This window comes from Ambystoma mexicanum, chromosome 2q, assembly GCF_040938575.1.
Source record: "Ambystoma mexicanum isolate Mex_15411 chromosome 2q, UKY_AmexF1_1, whole genome shotgun sequence".
Classification (NCBI taxonomy): Eukaryota; Metazoa; Chordata; class Amphibia; order Caudata; family Ambystomatidae; genus Ambystoma; species Ambystoma mexicanum.
The window spans coordinates 1,085,445,356-1,085,466,691 of NC_090924.1; the positions used below are offsets into that span (position 1 = coordinate 1,085,445,356).

Genomic DNA, 21,336 nt, shown 5'->3' on the forward strand with positions numbered 1-21,336 from the left:
GGCCATGCACCCAAGACTCTAGGCCCTGGCCACAACCACTGCAGCATATCACACCCATAGTGACTTATAACTTCGGTGCTTATAAATTTGGCCTTCGGCCATGCACCCAAGACTATAGGCCCTGCCCACAACCACCACAGCATATCACACCCATACTAGCTTATAACTTTGTTGCTTATAAATTTGGTCTTGGGTGCCGAAGTTATAAGCCACTATGGGTGTGATATGCTGCGGTGGTTGTGGCCAAGGCCTAGATTCTTGGGTGCATGGCCTACGGCCTACGGCCATGCACCCAATACTCTAGGCCCTGGCCACAACCACCGCAGCATATCACACCCATAGATCACACCCATAGAATCAAACATTTTAACTATGCCATATGGGCACTTTTTATGTCCGCGAACAATATGAGTTTCAACTTGCCTACGAACAGTACGGACAGGTATAGGGTTCTCAGGACACCCCTATTTTGTTTATTTACGAACATCCCAGGACACTTGATGTGTTCTTAGAACAATTTCAACTTGCCTACGAACAATAAGGACAGGCATAGCGTCCTCAGGACACCCCCATTTTGTTTATTTACGAACATCCCAGCACACTTGATGTGTTCTTAGAACAGTTTCAACTTGCCTACGAACAATACGGACAGGCATAGCGTGCTCAGGACACACCTATTCTATTTATTTATGAACATCCCAGGACACTTGATGTGTTCTTGGAATAGTTTCAACCTGCCTACGAACAGTACAGACAGGTATAGTGTCCTCAGGACACCCCCATTTCGTTTATTTACAAACATTTCAGGACACCGCGTGTGTTCTGAGAACAGTTTCAACTTGCCTACGAACAATACGGACAGGCATAATGTGCTCAGGACACCCCTATTTTGTTTATTTACGAACATCCTAGGACACTTGATCTATTCTTAGAACATTTTCGACTTGCATGCGAACTATTGTCACAATCACTCCCTGGGTCAATCGACTCCTCACCACTATCCAAAGTGACCCTTATGCCCTCCTGCTCACCTGCCGTCTCTTCTTCTGTTTGGAGTCCAAATCTCCTTCTTCTCAAAGCCTCTTCTCTGGAATGCAGATGGGGTCTGCCTCGAGAGGAAGCCACCCTGCCCCTCTGACTCGGGGCCTAGGGGGGCCCCCGAAACGGGGCAGACCAAGGAAGGGGAAAAAGCCAAAAAGGCACAAAAAACCCCTCTTGGGTGAGTACGATGACAGGATGCCAGGCCAAAATGATTGGAATGAGAGGACCCAACAGAATGAAAAGCCTACCCAATGAAGGTAGGATGGGAGTGGTGAGTAACAATCAGACAGAGAAAGAAAGGGAAGAAATGTTGGAGCCACGGTAGTAGCGAGGACGGAGGGACTGCAGAGGAAGAGGGAAGCCAGAGAGGAACGGGAGTAGCCGATATAACAAGGCTGGACAGCACAAAACCACAGGAGAAGGAAGCGGGAGAAGGGTCGAACAGAGAGGAAAGGACTGGAGCGTACCAACCCGGAAGCCTAACGCGAGTAGGTTGCAACGCGTGGGCTTCCGGGTTGGCGCTCGTAATAAAGCGCGCCGCTGGTCCGACAGCGGAAAGCTGGACCGCGGCTGGAGAATGTGCAGCGTCGTAACGGCCATTTCAATGGCCGCTCCAGCGCCAGCGTCTCCACAACTGCCAGCGGCCGCGGCCGCCGTGCGTGACAACTATATGGACAGGTAGCGTGTCCTTAGGACACCCCATTTTCATTAACTACGGTCTTACACGCCAACACACTTGACTAAACAGTATTTTTCCAGCAAATTTCACTGCGCTGTCTGCGGATGTCCGCGGATACAAGATGGCAGGCGTGCTCAGAAAATCTGACGCACCACACGTTCTCAACCAGCCAATCAGCGAGCACGCTGTATGTCCGCGGACATGACGCGGATCGCCCAGCCAATCAGGACCCTGTCCGAGGAGCGAACAGGGAAGTGTGTCCGCGGAGCCGACATAGATATCACTAATTTTTTTGCCTTACGTTTTAGTCATTTAAAAAATGACTACTGGACGGATTTACACCAAATTTTAAAAAAGCACGCTTCCGGGACCAAGCCGCCGCCCCTGCCGCAAATGGTGTAAATCCATCGAGCGGTTTGGGCTGTATGCGTGAGTAAAGTTTTTTTCCATTATGTCTATGGGAAAAACAGAAGTTTTGGGACCCCCCTATAACTTTGCCCCCCCCGGACCTTTGCAAAAAATGTCAGAGTGGGCCATATACTTTTTCTGCAAAGTTTGGTGTGGATTCGTCCAGGGGGAGCGAAGTTATAAGCCGCCTAAAAAGTGCTCTTGTTATGGAAACAGCAACTTAACCATAACTACACAGCCACTAGCGTGGCTGTGTAATATACTCATGCAACTTAGTAGCTAGACAAGCTAACCTCGGAGTCGCTTTACCTGAACCTCCAGCTTGTAAAACTTTCAAAAAGGGTTTGTGATCTGTTCGCAATGTAAAATCAGGACCCCACAAGTAGGACTTGAAAGGTTGCACTGCCCATACACAAGCAAGCGATTCATCAATTACAGAGTACTGTTGTTTGGCTTTTCTGCAGTGTGCATGAGGCAAACACCACATTACACTCCTTCCCTGCATTCAATTGCCCGAACACAGGGCCCAAACCACATCCACATTCAAAATGGGCGCTTCACCAATCCACTTTTTAATCATCGTGAGACACTTTACTCTCTCATTGGTTCATTTACAACTCACACCCTTGCGCAACAACTAGCATTCACCACCTTTGATATAAGGTCTTTTGAGTTTAGGCAGAGGGTGGCAATCCACCCAAATTGCTGCAATCAGTTGCCTCAAGTCAACAAAAAGCCAGATGTCTCTGTTCTTCTTTCTCGCCACCACCATTGGTGACAACCATAACAACGACTCAATTGAATTGATTATTTGTTCCTTTACCATGCTATTCAAGTGATCAGCAAGTTCCTTGCACACGCTGAAACATACAGCCTGAATACCTTGCCTGGCAAGTTTTCCATTGCTCTTCAATTTTATCTGATGCGTTAAACAATTTAGGCTTGTGAGCCTATCCACTAAACATCATCATGTTCTTGAAGAAACTTCTCCAGATCACACTTGTTGGATATGTATAAAACCTTCTCCTAACTGCACGTGTCCAAAACCATCCTCAACCGTGCCAGTGTTTTCCATCCAAGTACATTAATACCTTTACTGGCCACACAAAGCTTGTCTTCAGCATAAACATAACTTCCCTTAAATTCCAGTTCAACATGGACATACCCCAGTAATGCTATTCTTTCTCCTTCTAACTGATCTGGAGCAATCCGGGCTTTCATCAAGCCAAAATGACCAAAGTCCATCAGGTACGTCTCCTGGGATATTATACTGACTGTGGCACCAGAGTCTGCAACCAGTTTAACATATCTACCACTATTCTTCCCATTGCACCACGGTAATGTATTAATTTTTGCAGTTGCACATGTCGAGCCGACCATCAGCACAATCCTCTCCAAATTGCTTTTGTCTTCTGCCTCACCATCCACTGCAAAGTTCCCCCAACCTCCTCTTCCCCAACGGCATGTCTTTGCAAAGTGACCAACATGCCTGCATACACCACATTCCATGCCCAGCAATGGGCACATCCTGCTGGATGCAATATGTCCAACACTGCTGCAACGGTAACACTCCCTGGTGTCATGCATGACACCTCTTCCTCCTCTTCTTGCATTTATTCTCCCTGCTCTTGATGGTGCCATTATGGTCCTCTCATTGATATAAGAGCATGATGGATTTTCACCACCTTGCTTATCTAAAGCCTTTACACCACTGGTGGACACTTCCATGCTTTTTGCAATGTACAGCGCTTGATCCAGCGTGAGAGCCCTGCAACTTAACAATCTTTCCTGAATTCTTTTGTTGTTGCAATGTACCACACTTTGGTCTCTCAAATGCTGGTCAATTAAATGTCCAATATCCTTAGAGCAGCCACATACTCCTCCATTGACTCATCTGCACCTTGATGGCAAATGTAAAATTGGTACCTTTCTAGAATAACATTGATCTGCAACTCATAATGCCTCTTCATATGGAGAACTGCCTCCATATACTCATCACTTCTACCACAGGCAAATGGTAAAACACAGTCTATCCTTCCAAACCCAGGGCATTGACCAACAATGCAGACTTCTTTTCTGGTTCATATGTAGCTCCATCCCTGGCCACTAGATAAGTTTTGAAAGCACTGATCCACACTGCCCATTTTAATGGTGGCTTGCCTGGGCTCGCTAAAAATGGTGGCAGTGGCCATTGTGCCCAATACATCTTGCTGAATCAACTTCAAAGTCACTTATTTGGTTTTATGGCACCCTTGTGTGCATGTTCCTTATTACATGCACCTTTTGCGTCTCTGTTATCAGGCAACAAATCTTCACGTAAGCACCTTCATACACAACGGGAGCCCTGTGTGGGCACCAATCAATCAATGTTATGCCTCTCCAGCTCTCACTTCTTCAAAATGACGTGCACATTAAATAACTCCTCCAGAATCCCACACCAGCCCCTTCAGCTTACTTCAAACACCGCCGGATCAACAGGCCTCACCATACCAGCAGTCTCCTGTCACCATTTGCCAACAAAAAACAAGGGGGGGGTCCAAGGAGTACCTCTGCCAGACCTAAGTCCCGGTTACGAGAGCCTTACCCAGATTCTTTAGCTCGCTATCTTTCACAGAGGAGAAATATCCAAAACATATCGGTCTTTGTCCTGCCCTGGGGCAGTCCAGCACTGAAATGCTAGGCAATTCCGCTCTATATAGCGGCTCATTTTTCTCCTACTTAAACTAAACTTACTTTGTAATTCCACAAAACATAGTATCCTATTTACTTCTAAAATATCCCTCACACTTACAATACCTTTTTTTATCCAACTATGCCAATGTAGGCTTCTGTTTCGTAATTGAAGTGCCTGATTATGCCAAATTGAAGCATCATAACTTATCCCAATATGATAATTTTCCTTAAACCATGTTATCAAAGCTTTCTTAGTTGGCACTATTGTCTGTAGTCTCATGTTTTTCTCCGATACCTTTTCCATTGTATATCTAAAGCATAAGGTTTATAAGTATCCCTTTCTAGTTTCAACCATGCCGGACTTATTACATCCTCATTATTAATATAGTGTAATGCTTTCTTTAGAAGGAAAACTCTATAGTATTTAAAAAGATTTGGGTATTCAATTCCCCCCTTCTGAACTTCACGCAATAAAATATATTTCGGAATACCAATCCCCCCCATTAAAAAATTCTGAAAATCCTTTTCAATTTTCTGTACAGCTTTCTTCGAAATTGGTAAAGGAAGTGATTGAATTATATATAATATTTTTGGCAATAATACCATTTTTATGGCATTTATCTTAGCCCACAAATTCAAAGTTAGCCTTTCCCATTTCCGTATATTGATTCAAATGTTTCCTATTATCTTATCAACATTTAATTGAGCAATTTGTTTTAGATCCCTAATAATATGTATTCCTAAGTATTTCACTCCATTTGGGGACCATCTACAATTCCAAGATTCCAACACATCTTTATCACATACAGATGAAAGAGGGAATATTTCTGTCTTATCACAATTAATATTATCTCCTGACAATTTCCCCACTTCTTCGAACATTGCTTTCAGAACCGGGCCACACTCTGAAGGATTTGAAAGAAGTATTGTCATGTCGTCAGCATAAGCTAGTATCTTAAGTTCAGCACCTCCTAATTTGGATTCCCTTTATTCCTTTACAATGCCTAATATATACTGCCAATGGTTCTAGGGCTAAATTAAATAGGAAAGGTGACAATGCCTTGCCTGGTGCCTTTTGATAATGGAAAGGATTTTGATATTAATCCATGAATTTGTACTTTTGCGGATATTTCCCAATGTATGCAATTTACTGCCTGTATAAAAACTGGGCCAAATCCCATTTTCTTTAATGTATCATCTAAACATGTCCAGTTGACTCTATCAAAAGCTTTCACTGCATCAAAAAAGGCTAACACTGCGTCCGACACCTTATTACTATGTGTTCCCAATAAATCCAAAACTGTTCTAATATTATCATAAGCAAATCTCCCAGATGTAAAACCTACTTGAGACTCATCAATTAGGCCTCCCATGTACACATTAAGTCTATTTGACCATATTTTAGTAAATATTTTTAAATCCACATTTAACAATGATATTGGTCTACAATTACTGCATTGTCGATGATCTTTGTCCGGTTTGGAAATTAAATTGATTAAGGCCTCCTTCATTGACTCAAATAGGGTCCCTGTCAATAGAAAATAATTGAACACCTCACATAGTGGTGATAATTGAATTGCAAAAAGTTTGTAAAATTCAGGAATTAATCCATCCGGCCCTGGTGATTTTCCACTATTAAGTTGTTTTGTTGCCTCTAGTACCTCACTGACCTCAATATCAGCTTCAATTTAGTTTTCCATTCTGATAACATTGGGAGTTGAGTTCAACTCTACTGAAGAAATCATTAAGATCCTTATTGCTTGGAATAATCTCCTCTTTATACAATTGTGACTAAAACTCCCTAAAATAGTCGCAAATCTCTGTTTTTTAACAAAGTTTTCTATGGATGTAATATATGTTTCATTTGTTATCCCTTTTAATTTATTAGCCAATATCTTGCCATTCTTATCTCCGGACTCCCAGAATCTTTGTTTGGTGTAAAAAATCCCCTTCTCTGCTATTATATGTATCTGACTCATAATTTTTCCTTCCAGCCTTCTCAGCTTATGTTTGTTTGTTTGTTTCTGTATCAGATCTTGCATAAGTTTGCTGCAATTTTGTATCCCCCTCTTCTAATATTTGATGTGTTTACTAAGTAACTCTTCCTGGTATTAGCAGATCTACGAATTAACTTTCCTCTCATTACAGCTTTAAAACAGTTCCAGACTATCTTTATATCCGCCGTCTCTTTGTTTTCATCAAAATATCTATTAATTAAGGTTTCTAGCCCGGTAGTGACTGTTGAGTCTTTAAGCATTCCTGCTTGCAATCTCCACCTTGTTGCTTTGGCCCTTAGTCCTGTAATTGTCATTTGTATTTCTATCAGTGCATGATCTGACATTGCTCTTTCCCTAATCTCCGAGCACCTTACTTAATTAACCAACCTATCACTTATGAGTGAGTAATCTATTACTGAGTGGGAGTTATGCACTGGTGAGTAAAAGGTATTTTCTCTTCACATTGGGTGCATTTCCTGCCATATGTTAACAAGGTTGTATTTTTGGATAAAATTACGACAATTTTCCACTTGTCCCTTTGCTCATGAACTTGCATTGTGTTATGCTATCTATTTTGCTATTAAGCACACAATTGAAATCCCTGCCTAAAATTATATCATCACCATGCATTTCATTCAGCAATTTACTCAACCCATCAATAAATCAAACAGTTGGTGTGCATTGGGCGTAGATAACTCCTATCGTCATTTTTCCCCATCATACATCATATCTGTTAATAGTATACGACCTTCATCATCTTTCCATATCTTCTCGAGCTTTACAGGCAATACTCTTCTAAACAGTATACCAACTCCCCCGGATTTTGAATCATAACAATTGGAGACAACCTGTGTATACCTAGAATAGGTTAGAAAGTTCTCAGATTGTTCAATTAAATGAGTTTCCTGAACAAAAACAATATCCCCTTTACTTCTCCAGATTCTCGAAAAAAACCATCCTTCTCTTGAATGCACAGTTTATACCTTTCACATTCCATGAAACAAAAGTAAACGGTTTCATGTCCTAAACCCCATTCCCTACCTAACTGTGAGCTATAGTATCAATGTTCCTCATTCCAAATCCAAAAGGGATGTAACTTATACAAGTAATTAAAAAAGAAAAAACACACATAAAATGAAACCAAAATATAAGATTACACGAACTAACAATTAACAAATCGTAAAAGCAAATACCAAATAGTAGTGACATGTTCATCAGACATATTATAAGTAATTTTATGTACAAAACATATGCTGTCTTGAGCTATACTTACCAGTAAGGCATATGACCAGTTCAATAGAATTTTTATAGTCATCATTTACCCCTCCATTATGTTCTATTCTATACCTACGGTAACTCTTACATAGTGCTTTATTGTAGAAATAGCTACATTAAATTAATATGCGAATCTGAATAATTCCTTACCATCCCTACCGATTTTATTTTTCTCTTTTTTTTGGCATAACTTCTTATCTAGATGTAAGACGATCACATTTAAAATGAAGTTTCTTAAATTAAGTATAATCGGGGGCGCTGCTGAGCAGCCAACAAGTATGGCTGCTTAGCCCACGAGCTCTGTGCTACGGCGAAAGACCAGACAGAAAGGTGCCGTCATCGGCTGATTAAATGTGCTGAAATCGCTGATCAGACCAGATAAAGAGCTTGGGAAGGCCCTGTGCGCAGAGCTTTGGTTCCCGGACCGTAGCTGAGCTATCACTAGAGGAGGAGGCCTGAGCAAGCTGCCCGTACTGAGGAGAGAAGGGCACGCAGAGCCTGGCGGGAACAGCTCGAGTCCACTGCAGGCTCTGACTCCATAACCGGCAGCCCGCTCACCCCTACACAACCGGCACCGGCACATCAGGAACCTCGGAACTGACACTCTGAGAGGCCCCCGCCGAGTTCCCCAAGGAGATACGCTTCTGGAGACACAGGCCACCACTCCATCGGTCCCCCTGCCAGCAGTAATGAAAATGGCGTCACATATCCAGCAACTAGATGGACTAGGGCCGACCTCGGGGACACGGTAGCAGGAAGGAGATAAGTGAAGCCTCCGGACGAGGCTGAGCAGAGAGCCGGCAACACCCCATCTAAGATGCACAGGGGAACAATAGATGGGCGCACTCAGAAGTAGTAATGGTATTCCGAGATTTTTATCACACACTGTACACAGCTCCACCACCCAAAAGGGCCCCTGCGATACAAATGCTACTCGAGAAAATGTCATTGCTCTCACTGAGCCCCCAAGCCAGGGAAGAACAGGAACTTCCCATTACTCTAGAGGAGATAGTTGCAGTTATCTCAGCACTCCCCAAAAGCAAAGCTCCAGGACCAGACGGCCTGACAGACAAATTTTACCAGGAATATGATGCAGTGCTGTCCCCGATCCTCCTGCAGGGATGGGAAGAATGCCTACAATGCCACATCTTGCCAGAATCCCTGAGGGAAGCCGTGATCATTGTACTACTGAAGCTAGATAAGCCCAGTAATGAATGTGGCTCATACAGGCTGCTCTCCCTTATAAATCGTGATACTAAAATGTATGCAAAGGTCCTGTCCAACAGGCTGCTTCCGCTAATGCCCTACCTGGTTCAATCTGATCAGGCAGGATTCATCCCTGGCAGGTCAACTCAGCATTAGACACTTGTTCAATATAATGGCCAGATTGGATCCGGAGGCGCAAGCGGTGGGGGTGACAATCAATGCCCAAAAGGCCTTTGACATGGTTGCCTGGGACTACATGTTCTTAACACTAGATGCGATGGGAATTGGACCCAAGATGCTACAATACATCAAACTGTTATACACACAACCACGGTCTAGTGTCAACTCACACACATCTACCATATTCCAGCTGGAAAGAGGGACCCGACAAGGATGCCCGTTCTCCCCCATACTCTTCGCCCTGGCCATTGAGTCAATTGCAGAGTACATCAGGGAACACCACAGTAATCGGGGAATCCGCCTGATGGGGCACCCCGAGATTATCTCGCTCTACGCAGATGACGTCATGCTTTATGTAAGGGACCCCTTGGTCAACCGAGACCGATCATTCAGCACATCACGCACTCCGGTGAACTCTCTGGCTTCATGATTAAAGCTTCAAAATCAGAGATATTCACCCTCACCAACAACACACCCAGCTGGCTGGGAATGTCCTCTCTCCGCTGGTCACCAGACCGAATCAAATACTTGGGGGTTGTGGGGTCAAGATCCCATGAGTCGCTACAGCAAAATAACTACAACACACACAGAACATACGCCGAAACATAAACTAATAAATGGAAACCACTCCCACTGTTCCTGAACACCAAATTATCACTGATCAAGATGATACTGCTCCCCAAGATACTGTACATATTCGCCAATGTCGCAATTTGGCCCAGGAAACCCTATTTCACCCAAATATACGGTCAACTCGCACAATTTCTATGGCATTCTGGGGCAGTATGCAAGAAATGGGTAGCCATGACGTACCTATATGAAAGGGGGGGACTAACCGTTCCAAACCTGGAACTGTACTGGAATGCAGCCCAGGCTCAGTTCACCACCTTTTGGTACCCTATGACAGCAACCCCACAACACGTCAAACTTGAGGCACTTAAAACCCTAATACTAAACCAACACTACCAAGATGACTGCCCATTCGACCCAGTCATGTCCACACTCTGTGCATGGTACACAGTGTTCTTCCTCACGGGAACTGAAAGACCCTACTACCGCTGTCTACCCCTGTGGAAATTCCCGGACCTCCATCTGACTTGGGATAGGGTGATCCAGATAACATGGGAAAACCTAGGCTACAAGGCTCTAGCTGACATCTTCCCGGAGGGTACATTCATCACCTCCTCAACTAGGAAATCATGCCATAGGAACACAACCGGGAACCAACCAACTGCAATGCTATAGGTTACACAAAGACCATATCGACCAGATGGCCATCCTACCCAGACAAACCCCCAGAGACTGCATGCTTAGCCTATATTGCTAATTCCGGAGACTGCAGCCACAGCCTGTCGGCATTATATAAGATGATAAAGAACTCCACTTCACCCCCTACCTCACATGCAAGTCAGGGATGGTCCCAGAAGCTGGGTCTGGACCTCCCGGACGAGCAGTGGACCCGAATGTGTACACATACCAAGAAAGTTTCTATTTACTGTTGGGAGAGAGGTGGTCCTTTCCACCCCTCTCACCACTCCCACAAGCACAGATCTCACTTGTGCTGAGGGGGGGAGACGTCACCCCTTACCCCGAACTGTATCTGTGCTAATCACCTACTAATTACTAACAAAGAAAGCATGTAACCAAGCTGTATTAAAGTGCAAAGACCCCATTTTAGGTAGCCCGCCAGACGCCATCTTTTACTAGGCTTAAAAATGATCTCTAAAAGCCTGTCTTTCCCTCGGCCCTGCGCTTCACACCGCCAGTCCAGGCCCCCACCCCACTGCCTCCTACCAGCTTCGCAAAAACACTGTTCTCACGGAAGTTCAACCCTCGATTGTTGCAACCTCCACTGCTGTCCAAGAGCAGATGAGCTCACTGCACCATGTTAGACCAGAACAAACAGGCCTGAGCGTGAGTGCCCATCCAGCTCCACTAACCTGCTCATGCCCCTTCTGACCTCCGCCCTGCTGAGCTGTAATCCACCAGGCCCATGCTTCTCTGCTCTTTGATATGATATGATAGGTTATTTATAACACTCTTAATACCCAGAGGTTTCTAATCGCAGACCCGGGGATCGAACCTGTGTTGCTCTGTGTCGTCTTGCTTCCAAGGCGAGCAAGTTGCTGCTGCTAAACTAGCCTTCATTTGATACAGATACACATCTGACCTCCTGAGTGGCCAAACAAAGACACCCGCCTAGAGTCCTGACCCCAGACACTCATATATTCTTTCTGATCCTAAAACTTGTCTATTAGTATCATGAGACATTAGGTAGATCAAAACCTCCAAGGTGGGGCATCTGGGTCGGGGAACTCTCGGAAGCACCCACATTCCTACCAGACTTTACAATTGTCATTTGTCTCATGCTCTCAAATCCTGTTATTGCAAGATCAGTTGGTCAGGGAAAGTGTCATTTTTGCTGGCCTGACCTTCACCTCACAGAGACGAGCCCAGCTGACACACATGCTGCGGGAGTGACACCCAAGTAACAACCTATCCTACGTGGTCGGCACCTAAAAACCCATACAGCACCGACGACTCAACCCAATTATATTGCAGAATTGTGCAGTTTTAACATGATGTCAGCAGTGACGATTTTCTCTTTCATAATGTGCTGCCCATGTAATGTTCGGCAGAGCGTTCTCTGGGCAGCAGAGTTCTCTGCGTGCACAATTTATCTTATATAAACTTTGTTGTACTTGCAATCTGTCCCCATTATTCTGATTTTTGGATATTGTGTCAGGGAACGGGCACCTTCAAAATGTTAGATTTAAATTTATGCAATTCAAAATCCTAAACAGGCTCTACTACACACCAGCTAGACTATCCAACATGGCCCATTCACAACCGCTCTGCTTCATTAGATGTCAAATACGTTCAACCTTTCAACAAGTTGCTGCAATTTTTGATGGGTGGTTTCAATAAATGGTTTGAGTGATCTTATTTCTTGTAGAATAGCCTCAATGGCAGGGTCCTGTGAAAGTGATGGGGAGGGCAAATCATTTTTGGGCCATTCAAGTGTTACAGAGGAGATTTGCGCATCCTTAGAATCATTTGACACTTGATGGTTATTTTGGCTGGATGCCTTATTGACTGATTAAGCCCCAAAATGTTGCTATAATGAGCCCATTGGAATCCCACCGGCAGATAAAAATATTTTTAAAAAACTCCAATTGAAGCGTTATAGGAGAGGAAAAAATAAATAATAAATAAATAAAAAGGTTACTTCAGAACTGTAGAAGTTGTAGTAGAATGAATTCCTCCTTATATCTTTTGTGAACTTTTAGTACAATATTTACTTTAATATGTGCACTATTACAAAATGTCCATGAGGTGGTGCCGAGTTGAAAGTGAGAGGCCTAATCCGGGAAGTTAAGTCACCACCGCGGCCTGGGTTCGCCTCACAGATGACGGCTGATGCCTGTGCCCACCGCTGCTGGGGCTTGTCTGGCGAAGAAAAGGTTTCTAAAAGCGCCAGAGTCGAGGAGCAAGAAGCCTGCGGCCTTCACTGCTAGAAGGTGAGGAGAAGGGGGAGGATTAGAAGGGAGAGAACAGTGTTGCAGAAATATATTTGAAGCAGTAGGCCGGAGCTACGCACTATGCCGCCATCTTCATCTGCGCCAAGTCACGCCCCCTGCTTTGCACTTTATAATGTTAGCCTGTCCATTGCGCTCAAAGATATATGACGATAACCTATTCATTAAAGATCTATAAATTAGCCACTGTAACAAATAAAGATATATGCAAGTATCCTTGATATTGTACTTAAAAGATGCCTGAAGGTAGCCCATAATAAACTTAAAATATATATAGTAAGGCTAGAAGGGCAGCCTGTGTATTGTGTTTAGAGAATCCTATGATCCCAAGATTTTATCAAAGCCTGTCTGTCACTTCTATAAAATGTACTAAGTTAGCCAGTCTAGTGCGCTTAAAAGACTTTGAGGGTAGCCTGTGCAAAGTGTCTAGAAGATCCTAGGAGTGTACTTTCTCTTTTCACACAGACAATTTATAATACAGATAAGCTCCATCTGAGCTTAAGGTACGTATTACACACCACTTCAGTGGACATCTGCAGGAGGCACAGCTGTCCATCCACACACACTAGAATGCAGCTACGACTATGACGAATTCACTAGATGCACTTACGTCTTCGCCTCCTTACACCAGACATGCCTCAAGACCCCTGCCATAAGAATACAGCAACAACCAAAGACAAATTTGGTGCAGTTGGACACATAACAAGACTCTTGCACTAGCGCACTCTCGTGACCTCCCTCAGCAACCTATCCACGTACCTGACTTCTTGGGTTGCTTACTGGGGCCTAGCCAGCACACCTACTACCTAATCTTTGCCAAATGCACACAGACATTCTAAGCCTTTCTGAGAATGTTCCCATACCTGGACTTCGGTGCCCAAGGGAGTTCCCACCATATGTGCGTTGAGGCCATACAAATGGGAAAAAGCACAATATAAAGGACTGCTACTACTACTAATAATAATAATGTGGTGGATATGCTGTATGTTAGATGGTTAGAGAGTTATTAGTAGGGTTGGTCTTAGATGAACTGCAACAAAGAAACATTGACCTTTCAGATCAGAAAGTATAGAAACATGTTCTTTGAGTTATTAATTATAGATCAGAGCTGTACATTCCAAGTTTGTACACGCATTAAGTGACAATACCCAATAGTGAATAAATGTGTTAGATGTACAATACCAAATAAAGACTTACCTTTCAGATCAATTTGTTGTAAACTGCTCAGTAGTGCAATGGATTTGGGAATTACTTGAAGGTTGTTATTCGTAGCTTTTAACAGAGCCAAGTTATTTAACTCTCCAATAATATCTGGAATTGTTCTCAATGCATTGTATGAGATATCAAGCTCGCTTAACATAGTCAAGTTGCGCAGTTCTTCTGGGAGTTCAGTTAACTGAAATAAACATTGAAACCATGTTTAACTTTACCTGTGTTTCCCTGAAGAAAGAAATAATCTTTGCCACCAACAGTAAACATTATTGTAATGCATGGAAGAACAATGTATGTTTATGAACTACTACATATATTCCCTTGGAGGAGATAAAGAGTAGATGTTATTGCTCTTTACATGTGGATCCAATAGATGAGAACCGCTGACTCAACCGTATCCTTTCTAAACAGGACACATTCACTTCCCGTAGAACCGCTGACTCAACCTTATCCTATCTAAACGGGACACATTCACTTCTTGTAGAAGAATCTGTGCTCTAAGACAAAAATGTGTGTTGCAGGAAATATCAACTTTCCCAATGACTGACACCCTGAAAATGTTAATAGGACAACAGAGAAGCATTGGAACTTGGTAAGTGTCACCTGCCCACCAGGTCATCTTCTTTCTCCCTGAAACGTTTTATTTCTTTTTGTCCAGAAGTGAAACTAAGTGGGTGATTACCATTAAAGCCCAGAGTCTTCATGTCTCAAACACTGAGTGTGAGACCTATGTACCGGGAGATCAGATCCAGCCCTCTGGCGTAACAGGCTGAACATTCCATCCGGCAGAATCTGACCTCCTAAAATGAATCTGCTATGGATTGCAAAGGAAATGCAGAGACCCCAGGAAGCCCTTCTAACAAAGCAGAACTCCCTTAAGCCTCTTCAGACCATGCGATAGACACCATTATTTTTTAGGTCCCACTAGAGAGATCTTTAGAAGTAGATTTTAGAGGGGACCTCGTTCCAATCAGCTGCCCTGCGATGCAAAGAGAAAACTCTGTTAAAGTGTCGGCCATTTTGCTGTAACTACTGCAACAGTGTAAATTGGGAAGAGAGTTGTCTAATGTTGATTTGTACAGTGATGCTTTTCTCATCATCGTTTTACTTTATTTAACAGTGAAGCCATCAAGATACACACAATACAGGATCAAAACATAAACAGGGTTTTTACATTGCTGTTGATGCAGAGATAAAAATACAACAATTCATCAAAGGGATCAGAAAAGAATACTAAACACTAACATTATGGCATCACTGACTATTACTGATGTGCATTGCAGTTACATATCAGTACATTTCAGTAATCAACGGGTTTAAAACAAAGAACCATACAAACTCCTTCCAATCCAAAGTGCAGAAAAGAGAAATGTAGCCAAAGACAATGAAATATCTGGACCTCTATTTAAGAGACCTGGTTGCCACCTCTACAAATATGACCCCTAATTTGTTTTTTTTATGTTTAAGTATTTTATTATTCAAATTCATTGGCATACAAGCCTAATTTGAAACATATAGAAACCAGTTGAATGTAAATATATAATAGTAAATGCAGATTTTCAAAAACAGATTGATACTATATGAAAAGGCCTAACATGGTAAAACAAACCTTGTATAACCTAATGCATAATGCACATTTCATATGACCTAATAGGTGTATACGAAATGAATTGTGATTTTTTTTTAAACATATAGGACAAACAAGACAGACAGTAACAAGAGGTGGGGGAGGGGGCATTGTTTCCTGGTTATTATACATTAAGGGCTAGGTGAAACATTTTCTAAATATTCAATGAATGACCTCCATTTCAATTCATATTTATCCTGTAAGAGTCGGGATGAAGCATTACATCTCTCCATTCTATGAATGTTGCATATAGAGTTCCAACATATATTAAAGTGCAGGCATTTGAGATCTTTCCAATCTGAGGTTATAGTTTGGATAGCTACTGCAATAATAGATTAAGCAGGTAGCCTTTATTTTTTCTAATCAATTACAGGTTGAATAGCTGAACTACCCAGATATAAGAGAGAAATGCATAGTTCCTGTTTCAAGTGGAAAATGGATATAAGCATACTCCATACCGTTTTCCAACTTTATTTAACATAGATGCCATCAAAAACCATATGTGTGAAGGAACCTTGCGTACATAGGCAGCTCAAGCAATTTCCATCCTGTGAACAAAACCACCTTTGAAAATAATGAATGGAGTAATAAAGGCCCTATGGTGAAAGAAATATAGTCTGGAGTAAACTTGCAGAAACAATAGCTTTAGTAATTGCTTTCCTAATTGGTGGCCACTTTAGTTGGGAATCCGTCAAGGAACAGTCCAATTTCCATTCTATTTGACTTTTCCACGGATTTGTGTCATCTGGTACAAACATATGCAATTTATAAAACATTGAAGCAGTGACATTTTGGTTAAACATGTGTTGCACTTTGTCAGCTTGATAAAGATTACCATTATGTGTAAGCACGTCATAATTTACCATAATACCATCAATCAAATTTAATTATTGGCGCATAAAAGTCATAGGAATATGGTATTTGGTTTCCAACTCATTGAACGTGAGATGTATCCCCTTAACAAAAAGTTGCTCACATATTTAATGCCATGGTTTCCAGCATATCCGTTCTCACCAAGAAGAGAGCCCTTATCCAAGCCCGCATCTCTGCGGCATCTAACAATTCGGCCGAACTCTTTAAAATCTGCAAGGAGCTGGCCAACCCTGCTGCAGTCTCTACCTCTCCTGTCCCCTCCAAGGCCCTCTGCACATCACTGGCCTCTCACTTCATTTAAAAAACCCAGGACATCCTGTCCTCACTCTCCTCTTATCGCCCCCCCCCCTCTATTCCCTGCTCTTCCTCTGGCCCATCTGCAGCCACCCCTCCTCCCTCCTTCTCTGCCTTTCCCCTTTTTTCTGCTGACGAGGTTTCGAGACAAGTCTGATCTATGAAGTCTCGTCAAAACAGGTCCACCCCTGTTCCTCCAAAACTATCAAGGACCACATCGACTCCTTGGCTCCTGCCCTGACTGACCTCTGCAATCACTCCTTCGCCTCTGGAGTCTTCCCATCCCCCCTCAAGCACTCCCTTTTGCACCCACTTCTTAAGAAACCCTCTTCCGACCCCTCCTGCCCAGCTAACTATCGCCCAATCTTTATCACTCCCTTCCTGGGCAAGCTCCTTGAGAAACTGGCCATCTCCCAGCTTAATCTCCATGCTGAATCTGTTGGTAGTCTTTATGACCATCAGTCTGGCTTCAGATCTGCCAGAAGCGAGGAAACTGCTCTCCTGAACATCCGTGAGGACCTGCTTTCAAACCTTGACTCTAACCCCCCTTGTGTTCTTATTTTGCTCGATCTCTCTTCTGCCTTTGACACTGTCAACCACACCATCCTGCTCAACCGTCTCCGTGATAACCTGGGTATCACTGGTCAGGCTCTGGCGTGGCTGACCTCCTTCCTCTCCAATCGACCCTCCCAGGTCCAAATGGGGTCTTTCCTCTCTGACATCTTTTTCTCTACCTGTGGTGTCCCCCAGGGATCTAATCTCTCCCCCTGGCTTTTCAACCAGTAACTGGCACTTCTTGCCCACCGCATCGCCGCTCTCTGTCCCAACTTTCAGTGCTATGCGGATGATACCCAGGTCATTTTCAGGCTACCCTCTGCCTCCTCTTCCCCTTCCCTCATCTCTGACTGTCTTTCTGCTATCCATGAATGATGTGCCGCCAACGACCTCTGCCTTAATGCCAGTAAGACTGAGATTCTACTCATCGGTACACTCACTCCCTCCTTCCCTGCAGCTCTCTGGCCGGCCTCCCTTGGCCCTCCTCCTGCTCCTACCTGCAAGGCAAAAAACTTCGGGGTCATTTTCGACTCCACACTCTCTTTCTCTTCTCACATATCTGACGTCTCTAAGAAGTCACACTACCAGCTACGCCTCCTAAGAGGTATCCTCCCTTTCCTCTCCTTCCCCCAGAAGCTCACTGTCTCTAGAGCCCTGGTTCTCTCGAAGCTGGACTACTGTAACAGCCTGTATCTAAATGTGCCTGCCTCTACTCTCCGCCCTTTGCAACTCATCCAGAACAGGACTGCGAGACTTGTCCTTGGCCTCAAGCCCATGGACCGTATCTCTCCAGGACTGAAATCACTACACTGGCTCCCAGTGGCTGCGAGGATTGAGTTCAAACCCTCTGCATTGTCCACAGGGCCTTCTGGGGCCTTGGGCCAAAATACCTTCAACTCTCTCTGCCTAAATATCTTCCTTCTCGAGCTCTTCGCTCATCCACCTCCAACTCCCTCAGGGTCAGCCGCTTCTCCAAGCAACGAGCTGGGGATAGATCTCTCTCCGCAGCAGGGGCCTCCCTCTGGAACAGCCTTCCTGCATCCCTGAAACTTGAGGAGAACCATCTCCGGTTCCGGAAGTACCTCAAAACCTTCCTCTTTGCCTCTGCTTTCTCTCCCTCACTCCCCTGCTAATATCACTGAACCTGCACTAAATCTGCTACTGGGCCACTCACCGACCTCGGTCCCTGGCCCAGCCACTCTTCCCTGCACTGCCTCCCTGCACTACGGGACTGTCTCTGTATCCTACAGCCCCTCCTCCCGGCACTTACCTTGCACTTGCCACCAGCTGGCCCTATTATTTATCATGTATTCTACTAACCCTGTACTGCACTTTCCCCTCTCCCTTTCCCCTTGCACTTTTCCCCTTCCCCTCTACCCTTGCACTTGCGCGATCTGAATGATACCTGGCCTAGTAATGGGGTCCATTCAGAAAGACATAAGTATGCATAAAGCCTGGCTTAATTAGGAATTGCATATGTAAACTAACAGAAGTGAAACAAGAGGAAAGAGGGAAGACAAACAAGGTTGACATGGAATTTTGTAATGAATATGTGAATTCAAAAATAACGATGAAAGTAGTGGCTAACCGGAAACAGCCACTCCAAACCATGCCTACGATGAACAATATATAGAAGGGGTGGAGAGCCAGATCCAGAAGGGCTCACATGGTGCTCCGCTTCGGCAGAAGTATCATGAGTTAAAAGACAATTCCAATACACAATGTTTTTTTAAATAGACAGTCTTGATGTGCCCATTTCTTCTCTTCTGTGGTTTTGTATAAATCTTCTCACATCCGCTGGATCCTGGAAAGTGAACATACGGCCATTGAGGGTAACCTTTAGAGAGGCTGGATGTATAATTCCATACCTGGCATTGAGTTGCTTAATCGCAGGTCTGAACATCAGCAGTTCTTTTCTCCTTGCAGCAGTGGCGTTTGAGACATCTTGAGAAATGAAAATCTTGATACTTTCCCATTCTCATTGTTTTCTTTGCTTGGCTTTTTCCGTGATGAGAAGAACATGGGTATAATCCAATATAGCAAAGATTAAAGCTCTAGGAGCATTTCTGGATGGGATTTTAGGACCCACGCGATGAGCTCTTTGAATATTAAGTAGCATAGATGCAGGAAGATCAAGAAGTGTGTCAGAAGCATATGGTACAGGAATTGGGTGGGGTTGTCCTTCTCGATATTCTCTAGAAGGCCTATGATGCGTGGGTTATTCCTCCTGTTCCTGTTTTCAAAATTTTCGGTTAGCTCTGGAGAGAAAGAACAGAGTTTTCCAGAGCACCTACTCTTCCTGTGACATCCTCCGCATTACTTCCTCTTCTTTCAACTTCATGAATTCTAGCTTCAAACTAAGACCATTTCTCGTCAAGCATTTGCAGTTTAGTAGTTGTAGCTTCCATGAAGGGTTTGAGGTATTTAATTTCATCCAAGATAGCAAGCATGACTGGGTCCTGTGAGTCATCTTTGGGTGTAGGGGAGTCGCTTTTCTTCCTTTTAAGGGCATTGTTGGATGATGTTGATGCCCCATCTTTGAGCAGATTCTTTTTTGAGGACATGGTAATATTGTGAATAGCACTGATTGATGGATATGCTACCGATGTGCTATATTGGATGTTGCACCATATAAAGGGAAAACAGCCTATCAAATGTGCGTATTAACCTCTACAACTGATGTCTATTAGTTTGTAAGGCAACTTCCCACTAAAATAATTTGTAATCTGGAAAACAGTACCACAGGCTGTTAATCTGCTGTTGAAGTGTTCATCCAAACGTTTTTTAGTGTGGTTTCAGATTGCTTGGTACTGTTTATTGCAGTGAGCTCTCTGGTATCTTTACTGATAGTTAATCTTTCATAAATATGAAGTGTTGAATATCATTGCATTGTCAGAATCTGAATATGTAAGTAAGCACATGCATGTTTCTTTTATTTTACCCTTTAAATGCTTGGGCATTTGTATATACAAGCTTAGTTTGAAGCATGAAGAATCCAGAGAAAGTGCTGTAAATATGCAGTTCTTGGTTTTAAGCTTAAACACATTACAAAATGGCTCTGCAATGTATATTCCTGCTGTCTGTGTGTTTAAAAACATGTTGTTCCTTTTATTTGAAGCTGCAACGTACTTACGAACACTTGTCGTGAGGGAAACTGCATCCTCACATATAGCGTCTCTTTCTCTGTGCGTACGCCGACCCGCTGACAGGACGTGTCGGCTTAGTTTACTAACACACGCTGCTGCTTGAGTCCGCGCCCACCGGTTCTTTAAAGCCAGCAACGGTTCAGTTTCCTGTACAGCCCGCGAGGTTGGAACGCTTCGCTTTACCTCCTCACTGCAACAGACAACAAGTAAGGAGTAATAAAGACCTTATAATTGTTTTTAGAGCATAAAGAGGAATATATTAATTGAGCCTACGCGGGAGCTCTAATTCATGCAGCCAGTCCGAGTCGGTGCTTGGCCATGCCACCCAACCTCTAATTTCTTAAGGTGACGTCTAAGCCATTTATGTCCTGGTGTTCGGCACAGTGGACAAAAGACAGAAAATGAGCTGCGGTTTCAGCAGTGATATGACAGTGTGGGCAGAGAGCACTTAGGCCACAGACCCACCTTGAAGTGAAAGTGGCTAGAAGAATATCTAAGCGGAAGCTAGTTAATAAAATTCTACATTTTGGATTGAATAGCATAGATTTTATACATTTTAGCCATTTCCAGTTACTGCTCTCAAGATCATTTGAAATTAACCACAAGATTCTTTTATAAAAAAGTAACTAAT

The 21,336-nt window shown here is 43.5% G+C and overlaps 1 protein-coding gene across 1 annotated transcript in view; it reads right to left on the reverse strand.

Moving 5' to 3' along the window:
* The window catches only part of LRRD1 (leucine rich repeats and death domain containing 1), a 502,180-nt gene that overhangs the window by 329,371 nt on the left and 151,473 nt on the right, over positions 1 to 21,336 (reverse strand). The window contains exon 3 of the mRNA XM_069648429.1: positions 14,196 to 14,394. Coding sequence (XP_069504530.1) covers positions 14,196 to 14,394 — 199 coding nt within the window. The remainder of the gene's footprint in view (positions 1 to 14,195; positions 14,395 to 21,336) is intronic.